The 23855-nt window shown below is 36.1% G+C and overlaps 1 protein-coding gene across 1 annotated transcript in view; it reads right to left on the bottom strand.

The window, feature by feature from the left end:
* PTPRD (protein tyrosine phosphatase receptor type D) overlaps positions 1 to 23855 on the bottom strand; it is a 975596-nt gene that overhangs the window by 212173 nt on the left and 739568 nt on the right. The window contains exons 10-11 of the mRNA XM_053932226.1: positions 20754 to 20899; positions 16502 to 16643 (exon numbers count right to left, since the gene is read on the bottom strand). Coding sequence (XP_053788201.1) covers positions 16502 to 16643; positions 20754 to 20899 — 288 coding nt within the window. The remainder of the gene's footprint in view (positions 1 to 16501; positions 16644 to 20753; positions 20900 to 23855) is intronic.

The raw sequence follows: 23855 nt of genomic DNA, 5'->3' as shown, positions 1-23855 counted from the left end.
TTGGGTTGTTTTGGGAGTTTTGACCATGAGATGATCTACTTAACACCTGGTCAATTGACACCTGATGGATGGGATGCAACTCAAAGGGGAAAAAGAGTTCTAGCACACTAGAACTCCACTAGGGAGGAACTAATACAGCTTGTTGATAGAAATATAAACAAGCTTGGTAAGGGACCAAATCAGCCCTACCAGCAATGAACAATGGGATGGTGTGACTAAAGTTATGGGAACAAGCAGTAATGGGATCCCTGCAGCAGCTTTAAGAGGTGTTAGCTACAATGTAGCACACCTGTTTCTACACTAATGCATGCAGCACAAGGAAGATAAGCTTGGCCCTGCCCCAGAGATTTGACATCACTGGCATAAGTGATGGCATCACATAGCAGGATGAGATTTGTGACTGCAGTGTCCTGTTGGATGGTTACAGGCTCTTCAGAACTGACAGGCAGGGAGAAGGGGCAGAGGGGTTGCACTGTACATCACAGAAGGGAATGTATGGAGCTCATAGTCAGCAATGGCACAATTGAGAGCCCCTGGGTAAGAATCAAGGGGCAAAAAAATTAATTCAGATGTCATCTTGGGAGCCTACTATAGCCCTCCTAGCTAGGATAATGATGCAAATTAATCGCTTCTCTGAGGAACTAAGGGATACTTCCAGGTCAACTGCCCTTGTCATTCTGGGGGACTTCAACTTGCCAGAAATCAAATGGGAGCATCACACAGCTGGTATAATCCAGGCCAGAAGATTCCTGAAAGACCTGGATGACAACTTTATGGAACAAATCCTAAGGGAGCCAGCTCAGAAAGATGTCCCCCCATGATCTGCTTGTCAACAGAAATGATCTTGTGAGCAAAGTGGAGTCTCGCAGCTGTCTTGGCCATAGTGACCACGAAGCAATCAAGTTCAAAATCTCTGTTTACAGGAGGAAAAGTGCCAGCAAAACCTCAACCCTGGACATGAGGAGTGCAGACTTCAAGATGCTCAGGGAATCTGTGAGTAAGTTCACCTAGGAAAAACCTTTTTGCAGGTGCTGGGGTCCCTCAGTGCTGGTCATCCCTCAGTTTTTAGCCATTACCTCCTAAGGGCACAGGAGCAGGCAATTCCCAAATAATAGAAGCCAAGCAGGTGAGGCAGAAGGCCAGCTTGGATCTTTTGGAAATAAGGAGAAAAAGGAAGGTGTGTGCCCAGTGAAAGCAAGGTCAGGTGACATAGGAAGAATATAGAAATGCTGCTCACTGCTGTAGGGAAAAGAAATTGTATAATTAAAGCTCAAAAGGAGTTGAAACTGGACAGAATAGTGGGAGCAATAAAATTACTTTTTTTTTTTTTTCAAATATATTAATGACAAGAAGCAGTGTAGGAATAAGACTGGCCCATTACAGGATGAGGGTGGTTACCTCACAAACACAGACATGGACAAATCCAAGGTGTTCAATGCATTCTTTGCCTTCATCTTTAACACTTTCTAAACTGGAAGACTGTGATTTCAATAATGATAAAATCCAAGTTGACACTGAACTTGTGTGGGATCTGCTGCTGGAGCTGGGTCCCTATAAATTGATGGGGCCTGACGGGATTAATCCAAGAGTCAAAGAGTTAGCTGATGTCATCATGAAGCCTCTCTCAATAATTTTTAAGTAGTCTTGGGATTCTGGAGAGGTCCCAGTTGACTGGGAACTGGGGAATGTTGTCTTGATTTTCAATGGAAGGATGCCCTCACACAGAAAGAAACTACAGACCTGTCAATCTCACTTCAGTGTCCACTAAAATCATGGAGAAGATTATTCTGGGAGGTACTGAAAAACACTTGGAAGACAATAAAGTCATCAATCACAGCTTGCATGGCTTCATGAGGGGAAGTCCTGATTGTCAAATCTGGTCTTCTATGACAGGATAACCCACATAGTTGATCTAGGAAAGCCAGTTGATGTAACCTTTTTGAACTTCAGCAAAGCTTTTGATGCTGTTTCTCACAGCATCCTTCTGGACAAAATGTTCAGCCCCCAGCTGGATACACACATCCTGTGATGACTGAGCAACTGGCTCATGAGTGGGGCACAAGGGGTTACAGTGAATGGGATGACATCAAACTGGGGACCTGTAACTAGTGGGGTTCCTTAAGGCTCCATCCTTGGCCCAGTTCTTCAACAGTTTCATAAATGACTTGGATGTGATGCCTTTTTCAACCTAGAAATGAAGCAACACACTTTTGAGATAATATTAGTATAGGAATTAATATAGAAGTGGATCTTTATTGAAGGCCTCCAGCAGCAGTTATGAAAAAACGTCCACAAAAGCCCATGCCCCACAGGGGTGCAGTTAGTTTTATAAGTTTGGTAAATTAGCTTACTTGACAAAAAAGCAGCAATTAGGAATAGAACTGGTGATGCAATTCCCACCCAGTCAAAGCCCCTTCTAAATTCTCCCCCAATTAGGTGGGACTGAACCTTGTTTATGAAAATGTGTCTGAAGAGCTGGTTTTTGGCCTTGGAATCTAAGGAGAACCAAGATAGGATAGCGGCTTTGGAACATGTTTTGTCTCTCTGACTAGGAAAATATTGAAGTTAGGCTACAATAGGAAGTTACAAAGCAACAAATATTTATATAAACAATACAGAGAACATATAAAAGAAAAAAGATAAAAACCAAAATGGCATCAGATGGAGGACTGGAACAAAGGCTAAGTAAGTTTGCCAACACCACTAAATTGAGAGCAGCTGTTGACTCCCTTGTGGGTTGAGAGACCCTGCAGAAAGATCTCTACAAATTAGCGAGATAAGCAATCACCAACCATATGAAGTTGAAAAAGGGAAAGTTACAGATTCTGCATCTGGGACAGGACAACCATGGATGTACAGACAGACTAGGGAATGAGAGGCTCGAGAGCAGCACTGTGGAAAAAGAGCTGGATATCCCAGTCAACAGGAAGTGGAATATGAGTCAGCAGTGCTCCAGCAGCCAGGAGAGCCAACCATGTCCTGGGGGGCATCAGGCACAGCATCACAGCCGGGCAAGAGAAGCGATTGTCCTGCTCTGCTCTGACCTGGGGCAGCCTCACCTCAAGTGCTGGGGGCAGTTTTAGGCAACATAACACATGAAAATTTTAAGGCTATTAGTGTCCAAAGGAGGACCGCAAGGATGGTAAAGGGTCTGAAAAGGAAGACCTATAAGGGTGGCTGAGGTCTTATTGTTGAGACCTTGTTGCAGTCAGCAACTTCCTCATGAGGGGAGAAGGAGGGGAAGGCTCTGTGGTGACCAGTGACAGAACCAGAGGGAATGGCCTGGAGCTGTGCCAGAAGAAGTTTGGGTTGGGTATCAGGAATTTTCACCCAGAGGGTGACTGGGAACTGGAACAGCTCCCCAGGGAAGTGGTTACTGCACCAGCCTGACAGAGTTCCAGGAGTGGTCTCTGGCACATGGTGTAACTGTTGGGGCTGTCCTGTGCAGGGCTGAAGTTGGACTCTGTGATCCTGATGGGCTCCTTTCAACTCAGCATATTGTCTGATTCTATGAAGAAGTGACACTCATGATAAATACCTGAAATATCACCTTGTTTACTTGACTCACTCAGTAAGAAAGAAACTGCAATACATACACATACATGGCTTCCTACCTTTTCATAAAGGGAGCAGTTTCAAATGTACATACTATTTATTTAAAAAAATAATCTATTTTTTTTAAATCATCTCTCATGAGTTAGCAGCCATTAGTATTAGTGCCAAAACCATGTAGAAGATCTCCAAAGATCCTGGAGGATCTTGCTGAAACCAAATGGTGCTTTCAGAATGGTACATTCATGTGAAAATGAGGCCAAGTAGATATTCTAGTAGATGTGTAAGTAGATATTCTTAAAATTATTTAAGAATATCTACTTAACACAGTTATTTTAGTTTAAACAACAAATATCACTCTCCCTTCACCTTTCTGTTTCAAGACTTCAACAAAAAGCATCCCAACAAGCAGTTTTTGGATGTACATAAGTGTCCTTAGAAATAAGAAACACTCATCACAGGAACTACCAATAAGATTAAATTTAGGTTTCCAGGTTTGATAAATGTTAATGATATTAGAAGTATTTCTCCTTGCATTTTGTGGTTTTGACATTTTGCAACTAATGACCAAACTCAAGTTTTGACTGATTTGAAGTCCAGAGAAGACATTTTTTTCACGGACTTGAACATATTCTCAATTCAAACGTCTGTCTGCTATGTGTAACACAGCACAACAAAAAATGATTGCTTTTGGGCTTACTAATGGCTTTTCTGCACTTGGCTTCATCTTCTTGCCATTAATCAAGTTCTAAGTGACAACAGCTTTTTGCAAAAAAAAAAGACCTGGCAACTTTTCAGCCTCTCAATTCGCTTTCTTTGGAAGTCATTTTGAAGCAGGTATAATGAAGAGGGTTTCCCAGATAGCCTATTTCCTTATCTATACAGCCCAAACCCAAATAAATCTCTGTGTGAACATTATGATAGAGGTTGTCTATACAGATTTGTTTATCTTAGCAGTTAGGCTGATAATGCCATTTAAGATGATATATTTTATGAAAATAAATTACAGGCCTAGTGAAAACATGATAGTGCAATAGGTGAAACAATGGAATATACAGGAGCTAAGATGAGCTTTTGAGCTTAGTACTAAGCTAGGCACACTGAATTTCAAGTTATTAAAAAAAAAGTACTTTTTAACTGCGATTCATAGCAGTGATCATAAAAAATGGATTTCTTCACAAGAATATTCCCTGTAATGAAGAACAGGATTTAGTCTTGTTAGACAAGATACAGAAATATGGCTATAATGTTCCAATAAAATTTTTTGAAAGGCTAGGAATATGAATGAGGATAGAAAGAACAAGATGATTTTACATACGGAAGAAGAAATTGTGCTGATTGAAAACCAAGGGACTTGTGAAGCTAAAATTTTTAGCATTCTTTTTAAAATAATCTTTGTTCTAAATAATGTCAAATAAAGAATATTTATTATAATTTAATATTATATAATATGCAATACATAAATATGATAATTAAGAATAGAACAGAATATTTCATTTGGAAGTGATGTCCAAAGATCCAACTGCCCAACCACTTCAGGGCTGACTGAAAGCTAAAGCAAGTATTAATGGCCTTATCCAAATGCCTCATAAACATCAACAGGCTTCAGGCATCTTTCTAGGAAGCCTGTTCCACTGTCTTGTTAAAGAAATACTTTCTGAGGTTCAGGTTCAGCCTGCATCTCCTTTGATGCCACTCAGAACCATTCCCATGCATCTTATTACAGACACATCCGCATCTCCCTCTTGCTTCCTCACCTTGGGAAGCTGCAGAGAGCAGTAAGGGCTTAGCCTCCTTTTCTTTAAACTATGGCAGCTCAAAGTCCTTAGCTGCTCCTCAGAGGACAAGGCTTCAAGTCCTTTCCCCAGCTTTGTTGCTCTGAAAGTATTCAAGGACGTTCATATCTTTTATAAATTGTGGGACCCAGGACTGCAGCCAGCACTCAGGGTGAGGCCACACTAATGCTGAGTACAGTGGGACAATCACCTCTTCGGACTGGCTGGTGATGCTGTGTCTGATGTACCCAAGGATGCAGTCTGCCCTCCTGGCTGACAGTGTTGACTCAACATTGAGCTTAACATCAACCAACATCCTCAGATCCCTGTCTGTAAAGTTGGTATTCAGTCACTCCTCCCCCAGTGTGATCATGTGCTCTAGGTGAAGAATTTGGCATATGAACTTAAATTTTGTCTCATTAATCTTTGCCTAGTGTTTTAGCCCATCTAGAAAAGTCTGCAGGGTCACTCAGCAAGAGTCAACAGCACCTCCCACTTCTGTATCATCAGCAAACTTGCTGATACAAAATGGTGCATTTTCCTGTATACATATAATGAATAAATATTTTAAACAGGACTGACTCTAAAACAGTTGTATGAGGAACACCCCTGGGAAGAGACTGCCAGCCAGATATAGCCCCACGCATCAAAATCCTTTCAGCTCTGAATTCAGCCAGTTCTTCACCCACAGTGTTGTGAACTCTCTCATCCCACAACTGGGCAACTTTTTACAGAAGGATGCTGTGAGGGACAGACTTACTAAAATCCAGAAAAGCCCCATCCACCACCTTCCCTTTATTCACTTGGAGGATATCATAGATGGATATTGAATTAGATAAACAGGGACTTTGTGAATCACCCTTGTGAACCAATATTTATTGCATTGTTCTTTAAATGCCTTTCAGAAGTACTCAGTATAATCTTCTCCAGGAAGTGAGGCTAGAACTATAGTTTGTCATTTCCTGGGTCTTCCAGCATACCCTTTATGTAAATTGAATAATATTGGCTAGTTTCCAGTCAGCAGGGACCTTCTGAGACTCCCAAGACCTTTGGTAGATGATGCAAAGGAGTCATGCAGTAATGATAATAAAAATAATTCAGGTAATAACAGTAGTTTGCATATTCATTGTTAATATACCCTGAAATAAGTAAATGTTACAAAAAACTAGTGTCACAAGCCAAGATTCAGGTGCACAGAATGCCCTAATGAAACACCCGGCTCCAATAAATGCTTTTTGACTGTATTTGACTGAAAGGTTTGCTGAAGTGTTTCCACTTTAAGAATTTCCTCATTATTCTGTTTTGCTGTTGTCATATTAAGCATGCACAGACATTGTAGGTCACAAGACGTATGCAGTATACACAAAAGTGCTAAAATGCTAGTATTACTATCTAACATCTTACAGTAGATTCTCTGTAACAGTAAATAATTTAAATAGAGTAGTTTAAATCACTATGGACATAAGACACAATTTTTCATGTTTTATTCATTTGTAAGTGAAGAAATTTAATTTGCTACTGAACTAGTAGCAGGAACTTCATCATTCAATGAAGTTAAGTAGAGCAGTAGTAAGCCAGGTGCAGCACTTTACATAAGTTTAAAGCAAACACTGAAAATACTTGAAATTATATACATTATACCAGATTTTATATCCTGCGTAAGCCTTAGAGTACTTGTAAGTTTCTCCCTCCCAGTAAAGCCACTTAAATCACAGTTCTTTCAACCTCCTGCCACACTAATGCAACAAAGTCTCCTTTACTTTGTGGAATCAACTGAAAGTCACTGCTTCAGAATTGTTTCATTTCTAGTCCTAATAAACAAAATATTTTTGTTTTGTCAAGGTCTATTGAATTTCATCTTCCTTTTATGTCTGTATGTTTGCCAAAAATACTTTGAATTCTTTAGTATGTGTTCTTCATTTTATTGTTTGCTTCCTATGTAAAATCCTTGAAAACTTAGGAATTACAGTAATAAATACTATCTTAATACCTATTGCCAGGCTAAGCAAGCTGAAGTATTACATAAGCTTTCTCTAATTTTTTAATTCCTTTTTCATATATACGTGAAAAAGCATTCTTACTGGGCTTTTTCTGTATTTGAAGATTAGCACTTATTACATTTAAATGTATTTAATCTTACTGTCACCTCAGTACACTAGTGTCAAACACATCCTACATTTCAGCAAACATTTCTGTCACCCTAACTGCACACTTGATAAGACATGAGTGCTTGCAGAAATGGCTAGCCTGGAAAAATGAAGACAAGCCTACTATATGAATATATGCATTTTTCTAGTAATTGCCTTGGTTTTCTTACACTGTATTAGACATCTCATATGAAGATTTGCTGTGATAACAATTAAATTGAAACTATAAAGTGACTAATACCACTGGGTTCCTTACAGATCCAATGACACTGTCAGGGGTTGAGCAACTAATCACCATATCATCTCCTTAAACAGAAAATCCCTAGAATTACATTACTTTTTAAAATCAATATGAAATAATGACATGGAAAAAAAACAATAGAATTCTTTTGTCAATTTTACACTTCGCGTTGTGCAACTTTAACAATTACATTGTTAATTAATATCACAAGAATTTGTTACTTGAGTGGACATACAGATGTATAAAATGCATCCAAAACCGAGGCCACAGATTATACAAACAACAGGAAACATGGCATTTGATTAACTGCATTGCATTTCATTATTCCATTGGCTTCACTTGGAACAGTGGGTTTAGATCACTGAGCAATGAAAACCCTCACAATCTCAACACCTGATACCGAGACAACAGCACTCTACACAAGAGCAAAGGCCTCAAATTCATGCATAATGACTAAACCCAGGAAAACTAAGAATTCTTGGTGTATCAAAAAATATTTTGTACTTTTTCTTTTAACTAATTAAAAAATGGCCCTCCATTTTCTAAGTAGATAAAAAAAAATACAATGCAAATTTGAATGACAGTTTTATTTAATTTGAACTGTATTACATCCAGGCAGAAAATAGAAGAAACTAAATACTGTATGTATAAAAAAATAGACAAATAGCACTACAAAATATCAAATTATAGCCCCGAAGTATACCCTTTCCCCTGTCCCCCTTTCCTTGTTCAGAAAAGCTTTTACACTGTTTTATACATAGTAATGCTCCACCTTTTCTTGTAAAGATAATTTTTAATATCACATCCATATGTTGCTTCTATCTGGGTCTTTAAAGAACCATATCAAATGGTTCCTTATTGTATATAGCAGGTCATGGTTCTTATGTTAGGATATTTCATGTTTTAGTTCTGATCTTACATCACCTGATACTGATTCTGCTGGTAGGAGAAATATTCATCCTCCCCTAATATTCCCTTTTCCATTTTTCTTACTATCATTTGTTTCTGATAGATTTCTGATGGTGTAAGGATGACCATCTGTGAAAAATGATTGAATCATCATAAGTATCAATGAGTGGGGAAGAAGTATAAAACAAATGTGTTTTAAAATGTATCTGCTCAACATGGCTTAATTTGCATTTTACAAGCAGCCAGCATATACCCACTGTGGTTATGAAAAATGCCTATAATTCTATATGCAGTCATTAGACAGCAGAATGGAAATACCTAAATGGGGGTCATGCTAAAATTAGTCACTTAGCTGAAAGTGTCTGAAAGTTTCTTAGCTTAGTTGTCTGAAACTATTTAACAGGTGTACATTCTTAGCCAAAACTGTCAATGAAGAATTATTTCAAGCTAAACAGAGCTGCTCTGCTTTTGTCCAGCATGATTTCTCTTCTTAGATCACATCTGTGAGACATCTTTTTAGGAACTGCATTCCATTAATTTATTTTCTTTCATGGATATACACAGTAAGTACTAATACATTCTAGTCTAGCTGTATTACTGATCTGAAGCTGATGTTCGTCACCTAGGAACATCATACTGCTGTAAAAAGGTATGGCATAAATGATTGTATACACTGCCAATATTTCATAAAATCAAACTAATCCTATGCACGAGTATGTGAAACTGAACTGAGTAACTTTATAGTATTTTACATAAAACAGAAATTTGGCCAGATGAAATTCAGTGACGTGAAATTCATTGAGAATTAGAGGTAGGTAAAAGAAACCCTTGCAAACACATAATAGGTGGTAACTGGTAGCAGGAAAACCTTCTCCATGTAAGTTGTCTAGCAAATACAACTGAATAATCAATCATCTTAAAAGAATATGCAGGATGATAAAGAGCTGAATTAAATTTTACCAGTAAAAAAGTGCAGGGAAAAGTTAGGAGAGATTTCTCAAAAAAATCTGGTATCTACGGATACCTTCTTAGGACATTTTTAAAGATCTTACATCAGCCTACTCTTGATTTTCCAAAGTAACTGATCTCTGAAAGTTTTGACTACAGCAATTTACAATGATAATTAAGAAATCTGGGACTGCTGTTTCACTAATTTTCTAAAGTGACAACTCTACATTTTGAAAGAAGCTTTTGAATGTATAGCTAAATTAATGAGTGTAGTGGGTTATTTATAACATAATGTTGTGCAAGGGAAAGAGAAGGGAAAATCTGTAAAATTCAAATTACGGAAAAAAAGGAACCAAATATTCCCTGATTGAAAAAAAAAGGTATTTGATAAATATAGAAACATGAGTGGAAATATTTTAAAATGTACTAACCATAAAAAACACTAGGTGAGGCACTTGCCAGAAACTTCTTACCATACTTACAGGAGTTATTCAATGATTTTCATATATATTATTACAACATTATATATTATTATATATAATTATTACAACATTGTTTTTGAAGAACTACACAAAAGTCAACAATAACTCCTCTTAAATCAGCACAACCAAGTGCATATATCTAAAAACTGAACTCAATACCCTCAATCATGTATTTATAGTGATAGACCCTTGTATGTTTACTGATTGTTTCAGAATTTATAAGGCGCGGTACTTTCTAAACCACTACCATGCACATGCTCGCAATTAACAGAAATGAAACATACAGTACCTTTGAACTCAGCTATGGAATATGAAATATGTATTTCATTATTCTTTTGTATCCTTTTCTGGCTACTAGTTAAATGTCATCACCTCATCTTTATAAAGATCAGTAAGTTATTAAGTATTTAAAACTGCACTGCATGGAAGATTAATATTTATATGCCAAACATAATATTTGCATACCCAAAGAAAATACTTCAAATTAGTTTATATCATTACAGACAAATACTTCTAAGTCTGTACTATTTCATAAGCCATTCCAAGAAATCTGCATACCATTCTGTAACTGTCTGTAAGGGTTTTTTTAAGCTGAAGTTGTATTGGCTACCTCTCCTTTTGTTTTACTATTTCACAAAATCCTAGTGCGTGATTTTCAAGTAGTGATGTTTTGTTTCTTAATCCTCCCTGCACAGCTACCCAGGAGAGGCTTTATAACATAAACTGTAAAGTAGCATTTTCTCAGCTGGAACAACAATGTTCCTCTTCAAAAACACGCTTCATAAAAATAGGACTGTAATGAACATGCTAGCTCTGTTCACAAAGTGCTCCACATAGCATGACCACTGAAAGTTCAGGAAGTTTTGGGGAATGATATTCCTTTGGCTCTTCAGAAGTCTTATCATGCAATATACAATTGAGATGTCTTTCCAATGTATTAAGCTCATGCACACGTATTTTCTTAGTTCCCTTATTTCTCTTCATTCCACTTTCAAAAGCCTGTCCTACTAGCAGCCACCTGGCATTAATCACTGTGACTATACAGCAGCAAACAGTTTCAGATAAACACTGGTGTACATAATTTATACAGTTCCAGCTGAAACACAGCAAATTTCTCCTACTGTGCAGCTAATATCCAGAATATGTACAGTCCTTCCTCCCATCTGTCTAGAAATGAGACACATCCCACTGCACATTTTCCAACACTACAGCCCCGCCACTCCATTTGTCTAATTCCTATGCCCTCTAAGATAGCTGCCCCAGATGACACGTTACTTCATAATAGCTCTTTCTCAGTACTACCAGGTAAAGTGAAAATACAGAAATGAGCTTCTATTCTCATTGAATCTATTGCTAGCAGCAGAAAAAAAAACTGTAATACCTTGGATTTATCATCCCTGATTTGGAATAGTTTTGGGGTCTTTATTGTTTGGTTGGTTGCTTTTGTTTAGTTTAGGTTTTGTTTTCTATTTTAATGTGGAAATGTTATTCACTTCTGAGAGTCTCATAAAAATCTCTCATAATTATCCCAATATCTGTGTGTATCAATGGACAGGGGAACACTATGCAGTAAATATTTCTCTTTTTTTTAAATTTCATTTTATGCAGCAGTGAATGTTTGACATTGAATCGATCAGTTTCTAATATTATAAAAAGGAATAACCACTCTAGGCACTTCCCACAGAAATTTTACTTCTTTCAGGCTTATATACTGCCTGTGGTACACCAATACTCTATCAGTATTTTTGTAATGCAGAGTATTAACACAATCAACAAGAGTAAGAGAAAACTGTGGATCAAGAAAAACAAACTGCCTTCTGCATAAATGTCCTCTCTTTACTTTCCAGACAACAAGAAAAACAGAGTAAACAGGAGCAGCATTAGAATATACATATTGTGCTCTACATTTTTACTTAAAACCGGCACACTTCTGTGCTTTACTCATTTGCCTAGCAGTTGAAGCTAAGGCTTCTTCATGCCCTCACGGTGTTGAAAATACTTTATAAAGAAATAACAATTAAAAAAAAATTAAAAACGAAAACCGGGATTCCTGAAAATTAACTGAATAAAATTGCTGCTGGTTTCTTTACTAGAAGAAAGCACTTATTTCCTTCTTCCTGAAAAATTTATAGACTTGTATATGACACTAGAACTCTTGTTCTACAACTAGGGAAAATATTTGATATCCACCATTTGCAACACCTAAAACAAGATTTAGGTGGCTTTAATGTGAAATGAATGGACAGCAAAAGGAAAGCTATTTCATCTCAGATGACTGGGGAGTATAGGAAGATCCTATACTTTGTTGCTTTTTATTGCTTATACATGGATTGCAAAATACATAGGGTTGAAACGCACTGCAGTGGTTCATCTAGTCTAATCTCCCTGCTCAAACATGGTCAACTGAGAACACATTGCACAGGACTGCATCCAGACAGTTCCTGGATATCCCCAGTGAGGGAGAGTCCACAACCTCTTTGGGTGAACTGCTGCAGTGCACAGTTACCTCCACACTAAAGCAGCTCTTCTTAATCAGATGAACTGTGCATCAGTTTTTCTTCCTGTTGCCTCTCGTCCTTTTGGCATAACTGAGAAGAGCCTGATCCATCATTGCACTTTCCTTTCACTTGCTTATAGACATTGGTAAGATCCCCTCTCCATTGTCTCTTCTCCAGGTTAAACATGACCATTTCCCCAAGTCTTTCCTCACAAAAGAGATGCTCAAGCCCCCTTATCATCTTTGTAGACCTTTGATGGACTTGCTCCAGGAGCTCCATGTCTCTCTTTTACTGAGGAGTCCAGAAGTGGACACAGAACTCTTGATGTGGCCTCACTAGGGCTGAGTAGAGGAGAAGGATCACTTCCCTTAGCCTTCTGGCAATGCTCCTTCTAATGCCCCTCAGGACACCATTGACATTCTTGGCTAGAAAGGCACGTGTACTAAGCACCGATAAATAAAAGAATCAAAGCACTGTTCAACTCTTATGGTTCTCAGCACAACTTTCAAAACAAAAACCTCCAAAATAAATAGTATTGACTTCTCTTGTCTGCCTGTCTCCAACAGTCAACTTTCAGACTTCTCTTTTCAAGCCTTGCTTCCCTTCAAATTCAACGTTTTCATATGGGTGAATCTGTCATGGAAAGCAGCCAACTTCTTTATATACAGAAAATCAAAAGGAGTTTCCAGTTAACTCAGACATTCGTTCTTGATCCATACTCCCAAAATATTTAGCCTAACAAGTGCAAGTTTAGCCTGGAATGTTTCCTGATTTACTGTAGTAAAAGAAAAAAGGATCCAATATTTTGTCTGTGGTAAGGCCTTGAAATGTTATCATCTGTAGATGCCTTTTCTGCCCTTCTTCCTTATCACACCGTAAATTTCTAACACCTAGAAGCTAAAAATTTATTTACATTCATAGTTCTTTGAGAACAAAGTGCTAAGAATTGGTCATAGTATAGGAATGTAACAACACATGGTAGCATTGTAATGCATGGAACTAGTTACTCTACATGGCCACAGAGAAAAACTGACCAATTTAGCTGTAAAGACACAGACATATCAGAATAAATGCTGCTGTTCCATGCTGCAGAAATTATTTGTAGCAGTAAAGCCGGGATTTGTGAAAGAAAAAATTCAAACAAAATGAATGTAAGTAGACACTTCTGCTCTTGGAATTACCCTAATTTCACAGACATTCTGTATTAGGGTTGCAAAACTTGTAGGCTTAATTGTGAGTAAAATCTGACTTCTACCTCTGTGTGACATCTCTCAACAGGCACAAACAACAAGCTAGATCTGTGATAGAACCATTGCAGAACAATTAGAAGAACATATGAAAGTTATATAGGCATCTTCTGGCTATATAACCTAGGTAATCCAGAGTCACATACATACCACAGGGATGAGTAAAGCATAAGCAACCACAGCTCCAACTCACTCTACTCTGTTTTGTATTTCATTAAATCTAGCTAACTCCTGTTGACATCTATAGTATATATTTATTCCTACAGCAGTTATGTGAGTCAGAGGCACTCTTTCCCAAAAAGGCATCATCAATGGAGTGTTTTTCCAAAACAACAGTTTTCCACTCTTGCAGACTGTACAAGGTTAAGATTTGTGTAAGTTTGCAAAGTAGAGGCTTTGCAATAATAGAATTATCTTCCAGGCTAATGCCCTTAGTACTGAATTATGCTGTGCTTGGGAAGTAATACAGCAAACCATTGTATTTTTAGCAATTCAGATTTTAACCCCATCAAAACTTTGTAATAATGCCCTTTTTCTCTGCAGGCTCCCTGCTTTCTATGACGTTACCCCTTTATCTAAATCCACAGTCACAGTATGTTCATGAGTTCTCATCTGTTCCCAGTTTCAGATAAAATCCATAAATCTATTCCTGGGGCAAATATATTTCTGCAGTTGCAAAAGCCATATGTATTATGGTTGGAAAAAATTTTCAATCTTTATATTTCAGTGGTTTTAATTAAAAAATTAATTAAAACTGAAATTTATTTTCATTTTAACTTCATAACCAGTAAGACTTCTTCATTAGTCATTTGCATATGCATATCATTATGTATTGCTTTTAAAATAGGATGCAATACTAGTGTTGTCAGAAGTAGGCATTGAGCCACTATTATTGCTCTTACTATCAAGCAAAAAATAGGCAGCAAAGCTACATATGTGTTACAAAAAATTATTAATAATCAATAGGACTTGTAAAGAAAGAGACTACATTGTACAGTCAGTTAGTTGTAACACTCAGACACCCCCTCTATCTTTTGCAACTGCTGTGGTTCTTGGTAGAGACATATGAGGGCTGTTGCTTCTCTACAAAAGCCAAAATGAGAACTTCAGTTTAGAGCACTCTCTTTCAAAACACATGCATGCACATTTCATGACCAGTAGTCTTGTAAACACATTCCAAGAAATTATGAAGACAAAGAATATTATTTCCCCCTGAGTTTTCATGCTGGTTTTTGTTTTTCCTTGTTCCGCCTCCCAATCTCCCTTTAGTTTGCAAAATTTGTAATGGAATATAAAAAATAATTTTATGTTCATTTTCAACAATGTACATAAAATAATGTTCATTTTCAACTGTACATAAAAACTCCTCCTATCAGTTAATAAAGGCAAAACCTTATCTAAGGGAGTTAAGAATAGGTACATGGTGCTGTTAAAACATCAATCTATCAATCTTCCTGTTGTCATTGGCTAGACTGGGAAGAATTTTTAAAATATAATGTAAGGAACAAACATGGCATTAGAGGTAAGAATTTTAAATATTGAAAAGGTTTGCTGACTTCAGACTTCCTCTAAGAAAAAAAAAAGTATGTCTTTAGGGTTAATTTTTGATATATATGCACATAGTGTTGCTAACTGTCTCCAACATTAATGTCAAGACTGTCTGTAATGATTAAAATAGCTAATAAAATGATAGAATTTTTTTTCTAGTAAAAATCAAACTTTGGAGAATAACACGAAAAAAGAAATCTTCCTGTCACCCTACAGTGTTTGGAATAGAGGATCAAGAGAAAAACATATTGTAATTACACATTCTACAAATTTTCCTCTAAATTTTTTAAAGGTGTTTAATCATCTTCCATTCCTATAAACAGGCACGTAGTACTTCTGTAAACCTTGTAATGCCATGTAATATCAAAACACAAGACAGTAATTTTCATTCATAAAGCCAGCCCTGCAAACTGAAGAGTGTGATATTTCATGAAATGTCTCCAAATCCAGTGTCTATTCATTTCCAGGTGACAAAACAAAATGTTCAGGTCCTTTGACTACTAGTATTTTCTCCCCTGAGTATTATCTAGACAGTAGACTTGGCAGTACATTAATATCCTCACCCCTGACGGAGTTGAAAAAATTGAATCCTGTTTTCAAAAACTTCTTATTGAAGAAATACAGTTCAGGTGACATATATCTGAAGAAGCCTTCAGATATGGAAGAAGCCTTCACCTTTTTTATGACTGCCTCTTGTGGGAGAAATTTTGCAGCAGCTTAGCCTCATCCAAAAACTGTTTATGCAAATTTTCAAGGTCACTGTTAATTGAGCAAATTTCTGTGTAAATGCTGATTGAACAAAGTTAAGGTACCCAGGGCAGCACTCAAATGTGAATCAAATGTATTCATGAAGTGGTTGGCTGGAGTAGTAATTGATAACCTGTTGCGTGTGGCACTCCTATTTCACTTATTTCTTCTTTTCTTCAGTTAATCTGTCATACCCTACATTCTCACATTACCATTTATGGTCAAAAGTCACAAACACAGTAGTTGAGTATTTTTTTTATAAGTTTATAATGAATAGCATTGGGACTATAGAGACTGTCATTTGAAAAGAACTGTATTTACCTCTGCCAGAGAGGATCCTCTGCTTTACAACAATGTAGTACTTTGAGCTCTATGAAGTGAATTGGTTAGGTTTAGAAAGAACTTACCGCGTAAAACAGTGAGTCTCGTGGACACACTTATTTCACCAACACTGTTGGAAGCCACGCATTCATAAATAGCTTCATCTCGGGGTGTGCGCAGTGGTTGTATTCTGAGAACTGATCCAGATCCATCATCAAACTCTATTACCTATAAAAGGAAACAAAAGCTGTCACAGATGTTGTTACAAATGCCTATCCCTCAGCTAATCTGTTCATGAATAGTGGCCTGCTGGTATTCAAGTCACCAAAGACAGATTCGTTTCTCAAATTTATGTACTAAATTCCAGTCATATGGGAAAATGTTTAAATGGCCATACCTGGAAAATATGTTGCTGTTCAGTGAGTACTCAGTGGTCACTTTAATATAGCTTCAAGAAATACAGGGGGGAAAAAAACCCAAACAAACAAACAAAAAAACAAACAAACAAAAAAACACAAGCCAGCAAACAAGGGCTCTAAGAAAAAAGTCTGTGACTTAATGCTCTCTTATTCTGAAGTTCACCACCAATACCTCTCAATTCTCTTAGCTAAAGTACTTTACCTTTAAATGACAGTTATATTCATTTTAATTGCTGCCAGCTATATTCCCTCTCTACTCAGTAAGTGCAGCTCACTCACTCATTTGGCTCCAAAGTTAGTAAGTGTCTGCAATTTCTGAACCAAACAGGATGACTCAGTTTAGCTTTGGATTTAACCCACAAAATAAGTAAATTTATCCAACAAAGAAATAATTTAGGAGGCTAAATAATATGGCAAAACTTCTAAGATTTAGTTTTAAAACTGCAATATTCACACAAGAAGTAATAACATTTATATGAGAAAATTCACCAAACAGATCTTATTTCCTCCTTGATCTAAAGTCAGAATCACATCAATGCTCTGTAGGTCCTGAAAAAACCTTCATAATAATTAAGTAATAGCAGTAATCTCCTTAATCTATTTTTTTAAAAAGAAATTTAAAAAATCCCTGGAACGTATCAGTACTACCATCAGATAAATGGTACTTATAATCAAAGAACAGTCCCAATTTTTTGTATTGCTTTTCTCTACAAAATAATTAGTATCTGTCCATAATCTATATATACATGCACAAAGTGATTTACAGAGATGTCTATCTGCACATCTATTTGTGTCCTTCTGTCTCATTTTCGCATAAGCAACCTACGAGATCAGTGTACATGTTGACAAAAGAGAGCTATAAAGTCTCGGGTTAGAAATGATGGTAAATATGCCCTGCATCTCACTATTTTCATTTTAGGAATTCTTCAGCTTCTATTTAGCGTTGAGAGAGGTCAAAGTAAGATAAAAACCCTGGGTTTTTTTGATACTGAATTTGCTTGATAGCCCACAGGATGTATATTACTTGTTCTTCCAGTAAAGCCATCTTAAACCAATCCAGATAAAACAAAATATCCACCTGATGTTAGCACAATTAAAAGAATAACTAGAATTCTCAATAAATAAGAAAGAAATTTCAAAGTCTTTAAGCAGTCAGACTAACAATTTATAGACAACAAATGTGAGCACAGGATCTGAATACTCACAGATATAAAAAAGAGTAATTGCTATTATTCAAAACTGTATGTTGAATAAATGTATCTGGACAGACACTGAAAACAATTGCAGCAGATTGGATTGGGTAAATACTGCAGAGATTAAGTTCCAAGTCTGGTGTCTCAAAAATATGTGTCATAAAAGGGATTTGTTTTTCATGTGATGTTCTCCCCTGTCCTGCATACCACAGCTAGTTAATTCCTAACTACCCATCTACTGAATATTTTTTTTATGACAGATTTTTTAATAAAAGCATTTTTGCACAGAGGGTAGAATGATGTAATTTTAAACTTTTATTTTTCAGTTTTCTGGGGTTTTTTTAAGTTCCTCTGAGAAAGACTTCTCAGCAAATTAAAGCAGATTTTCATAATTCCTATTATTTGAATTAATTTGAAGGAAGAGAAAAAAGGATCCTCATTCATAGTCTATATCTGCAATATAAATAAAAGCTGAAAGATTAATAGAGAAGACTCTTGAAGTCTTACTGTATATTTTAATTTCAGAAGCAATGCCTAGCTTTCACTGCTATTGTCAGTAAGTAGGGAGAATTAGGTGGTGAGCAAGAAATTTCAATGACAATAGTCTTCAAATATATAAGCAGTCAAGAGAGAGGAAATAAACTATTTGTTCCCCGATTGCTCTATACATCCAAGTTCCAGCAGGAGTTCTGGTTTCATGTGGGGGACAAATAATCATGACAAGTTTCATGAAACCCTGTATGAGACTGTCCAATTTTACTGAATCATAACAGAATAACCCCAGCATCCCTGGGAAAGCATGTGGATTAGATGGACCACTAGAATACTTTCCAGCTGTATTTACTATATGAAAACAGGTGTTCAGGTAAAATGTTTTGATGTCTGTCATCATTAAGTAACTCAGAGAAATATACAAAATATTAATGTGAAAGAAACCAAACTAAATATTCTCTTACTGATTCAGCTGAAAATCTCAAGACATTTATTGTTTCCCAAATGTTTCATATGTATTTTTTGAATCTCATTTATATTGTTTTTCTTTTCTTATTTACAGATTCTATGGCATGAATTAATGGCCTTACTTTGAACAGGAAGAAAAGCTGTTTAAAATAATGATTTTGTATGCACACTTTGTAACTGCTCTGCTTGGCAGACATGATAAAAATTATAAAACACTTTGCAAGTGTCATCTATTTGCTAGAAATATACTCTATCTTACTTGGCTATACTCTTTGTTCAACAGTTCACTAAAGGCATTTTTAAAACATTTCAAGGTATTTTTTATAGTTACATGCAAATTTTTTTACACATTTATGGAAATAAAACTACTTTATGTTTGCTTATTCTCCCTAAAAACTGATACACAGGTCCCTAGAAAGCAATATATTAAGGAAATAAACCATGACATATTGCAGAATAACACACAGTAAACGTATACATGCACCATCTTTCTCTGTTTAGAATTCACTTTGAGTGAAAGTTCTGTGAACAGAAGAGGATAAATTGTGTAAAATTTATGATAAAACTGCTATGCTAATCCCTCTAGCCAATTACAGCTCTACATACGCTCTGCAAAGTGCAAACAGTTTTTGGCACTAGGAGGTAACATTTAAAGTAATTATTTTGTTTTTCACGTTGTAGTAAATACACAAGCCAGAAATTATAATGGTTAATGAACGAATTCCAACATCTTTAGATATTTATTGAACCAAAAATCAAGAAAATAAATTTGGTTTATAGAAGAAATGCAGTTCTTCTAAAAGAAACTAACCTGAAAGCCAGGATAAGCAATCTTCACAAATGCTTATAAAAATTAATATAGAGGACTTTAATATTCAGTCAGTTGTTAATAACTTTATGTTATATAATTTTCTCATATAATGCATGTCACAGCCATTTTATATACATATAATTATTATTTATTAATCTTTGAACAGTTGTTTTTAAGCAACAGAGGTCTGATATCTAACACTGAAAACATTTAAGAGACAACTGTACACTCTTAGTGCCAGTTTTGATATCTCTTCTAAAAACTTTCCCCCATTTTCTGCGTTTTTTCTTCATGTTAAAGGTCAATCCATATTTGACATTAATTATTCTTGCCACTAAAAAAGGGAATAACACTTGTTTTCTTATTTTCCACAGATAGTAAGAATCCTTTGAGCAGATTATTTTTATTGTTTCCTTTAACTGAAGGTTGTGGAGAGAAACATCTTCCTCCAAGCCTTTTTCTAATATATTGTTAAGAAAAAATCAAAAGCAAGCAAGTTTTACTCTTCCTCTTCAGCAGTAGGAACTACAGTGTCCCTTTCATCTCCGTCCTCAAAAAGGGTAAGGAATTGTAGCAGCAGAAGCATCCAAAGACTAGGCCTGCTCAATGCACCTTGTCACAAAAGGAGGTGGTTTGCTCTTCGGAGACAGCAGTCACAGCTCAACTCATGTCCCCACCAGCTCCTTCATGAGCCTTCAGCAAACTGAACAGCGGCACCACAGAGCTCCTCAGTTCCACCATGCCAGCTTAGAAAACAGTTAACAGTTTTCTCTATAATGGTTCTATTCACAACCAGTTTTCAAAATTAAAAACTTCACTAGAGTATTCCCACCAAATTATCCCTGATAGTCAATTCTATTTTGCTAAATCACCGCTAATAAAGCACACATAGTGGGATTAAAAACAAGGTTGGAATAAAATGTTTTTCAGAGGAACAGAACAATGGACCTAATACCTCAAATCTCTGATTGCTGACTTTCTTTCCTTTTTTGTTCCAGACAATTTTAGGTCTTGGATCTCCTGTGGCTTGACAGATGAATGAGGCAACTCCTCCTGAAACCCCTGTCTGATCAACGGGAGTTCTTGTAAACTTTGGTGGTGCTGAAACAAAAAAAAAAAAAAAAAAAATTACCAAATTAATCCAAGCAGTAAACATAAATTTTAAAAAAGTCACATCAAGATTTCAAGATTTAACAAAAAAGGAAGTGCTTTGTTTCTCTAGTGATACCATTCACCTGTATGGAAAAGCATTATTTTAAAAACACTAAAAGGTCAAGACAATACTTACAGATTTTAGTAGTGAAATTTGTATTAAAACCAAAATATGATGGCATTGGAATAGCAAGATCACATGTTGCATTTTATCACCATTATAAATAAAAAAATCCAATTTGACTTCTGTTGCAAAATGAGCTCATCAATCAACTGGAATAATATAAAGATTAGCTACTTTATGTATCATCACAGGGTGTCATGAAAACAGGATGCTCACCTTTGAGACATTAAAATCAGTGACATTTAGGAGAAAGCATTTGCGATTTTGCATGGTGAAGGTAAATTATTAAGAGTCCAGGCAAAAAGGAGAGTATCAGAAGAGAGACTTATGCTTGGGTACAGTTTTGTGTATAGCTCCTGCTCACTTCCAAATTCTACTATGTCAGAAAGGAGAACTAAAAAAGATCCAACTATTGCAACCACAAGAGAAAGAGAGAAATGGAGAAACAGTTTTGAAAGTATGAAATGGCATTTTAATTCAAAATTATTTTTCCCTTCATTTCTGTAACAACAAATTGAAATTATTTCACTTGTGGTGAGACAAATTTTAAAATTTAGACCAACACAATGCATGACTTCTAAGTATAAAATACCAAAATCTGTAAGATTTCACCTAAACAATTCAAAAATATTGAAAAATTCTGGTAAATCTTTACATAATTATCTTTCTCAGCAAAACAGTTTCTAAAGATACAATACACCTTCAGATAATGGTTTAAATGATATGATGTGAGAACTTAGGGACAATAAGCGGCAAAAACCCCAGGTCTTTGCTACGAAGGCATCCTCCATATTAGTTGCTCTATACCATATGTTGCAATTCATTTTTGTTCTCATCTTCATATATCAGCAGTCAGCTCCTTTACGTTTCCTACCTCTTCCCTTTTCTTCAGTTTCCTCTCTTAGTTCTGACAGGTACATACCTGTACTCTACTAGTTTTCATTCCTGCATTGCTGTTCTTTAGTTCTGATGTCTAACCCCTTACTCTGCAAAACTGTTCTTTCCACAGGCACCATTTCCTATCAGCATGTTTATCTGAATGTAAGAAACTCAGCAGACTACTGTCATGCATGTATGCAACACTGGAAGAAATCCTGAAATAGTTTAAAATGTCAAGATGCCATTTTACAAATGAAATTAGGGGAAATTTTTACCCTACTCCTAATGTAAGAAAAGGGCATTAAAAATATATATAATGCTCCTGAAAATCTGCATGTTCTTTCTTTAATAGAAATGTCAAGAAAATGTGTTATTTTTTAACATTTCAGAGCTCAAGGGTCCTCCAAGTGCCCACTCTGCTAATTTTCCTGGCAAAAATGTACCTAAACCAAAATGCAAGAGCACATCTCAGCAAAACAGTGTACTACTATTGCCATAGGGAAATTATGAAAGAACTTCTCTGTTGTCAAAAATTGCCAAAATCTTAGCAAATAAAACACACTTTAAGTGAAAAAAAATAGAGATCCTTTCCCAAGTCACATGCTTTATGTCTGGACCAAAAAAAGACAAAAATATATTCTGATGAAGAGCATCTGGGTTTCAACAAAACTGCTCTCTTTGAGCCCTTTTTGTTTTAACTCAGCACTGTGATATATAGAGACTTGACTGAATCTGATATACTGACATTCTGCGGCCCAAGTTGTAATCATGGGCCACCAAGTGAAAAATGACACGCTGCCATTCTTTAATTTTTTTTTTACATTCTTTGAATTCACTGTTAGAACTCAAACCACTAAAAGAGAAACACATGGGGAAGTCCAAGAGCACACAGTAACTCTGTATATTAGCTCATAGGCAGCAAATAGCACACGTAGCAATAAATTAAATTAAAAATCTTTCACCAAACTTAACTTCTCTAAGGGGTACAGCCAGTTTTCCAGCAATTTCTTACGTAGAACTGTCCAAAATCTGGTGAAGGACTATAGGACTAGCTGCTACGACTTCTTACAAAAACTGCGTACTAGCTTCTGCAGAGCATTATTACCTACATCGTGGAGTTGCAGAAATATGGCTGAATACTTAAAATAGATCCAGCTACATGAACAACAGTATTTTTGCCATCCTGTGTGAATTTTTGCTAGACCAACAATTAGTAAAGCTGTTGTTTATTAACCATGTAGCATTAGAGGAATAGCATTAGACACAGAAAACAAGGGCAATTGTACATAATGATGCAATTTTCAATCTGTGGATATTTTTCAAGGAAAACAAGGTTTTAAGGCTGTATATAAAATCCTCTTTCTTGTATGATGTGACTAATATTATCTACATCAATAAAAAAGCTTCACAGGCCAAGGAATTGGGGTGATCTTTGTTTTCCACTTAGACCATAACCTAGCAGAAAAAAAGTAAGGTATGTATCTATCTGGTCAAAGCTTCCTTTTATGTAAGTAAGTAATTCCTATAAAAAGCACTGCCACAATTCTCCTCCAATATGTGATATTGGAAGAAAGTCAGTTATTTTTTAAGTATCATATGATATCAGCAAAGATAAATTATTCTTAGAACATAAATAAATTTATAAAATTATCTGCCATGGAGACAGGTAAATACTATGCAATCCCTCATTTTATTACTCTATCAAAATGTTCATCTTGTTGCATATAAAGCAACTACCATCAGTGTAAGGGTATGTGAAATCATAAGCCAGCAGAAGCAAAAATGAAAAGTAGTATTTGTTGCCTTTATCTTTATAAAGGTTGTTAATTAAGGTTTGACACAAATTATCTCCACAATTAATGTTGTCAGTTTCTTGACATTGATTGTGACCTAAGCTGCTAG

The sequence above is a fragment of the Vidua chalybeata genome, chromosome Z (genome assembly GCF_026979565.1).
Source record: "Vidua chalybeata isolate OUT-0048 chromosome Z, bVidCha1 merged haplotype, whole genome shotgun sequence".
Taxonomy (NCBI): domain Eukaryota; kingdom Metazoa; phylum Chordata; class Aves; order Passeriformes; family Viduidae; genus Vidua; species Vidua chalybeata.
The sequence above is the reverse complement of the archived record's forward strand: the minus strand, read 5'-3'. Positions and strand labels throughout refer to the sequence as shown.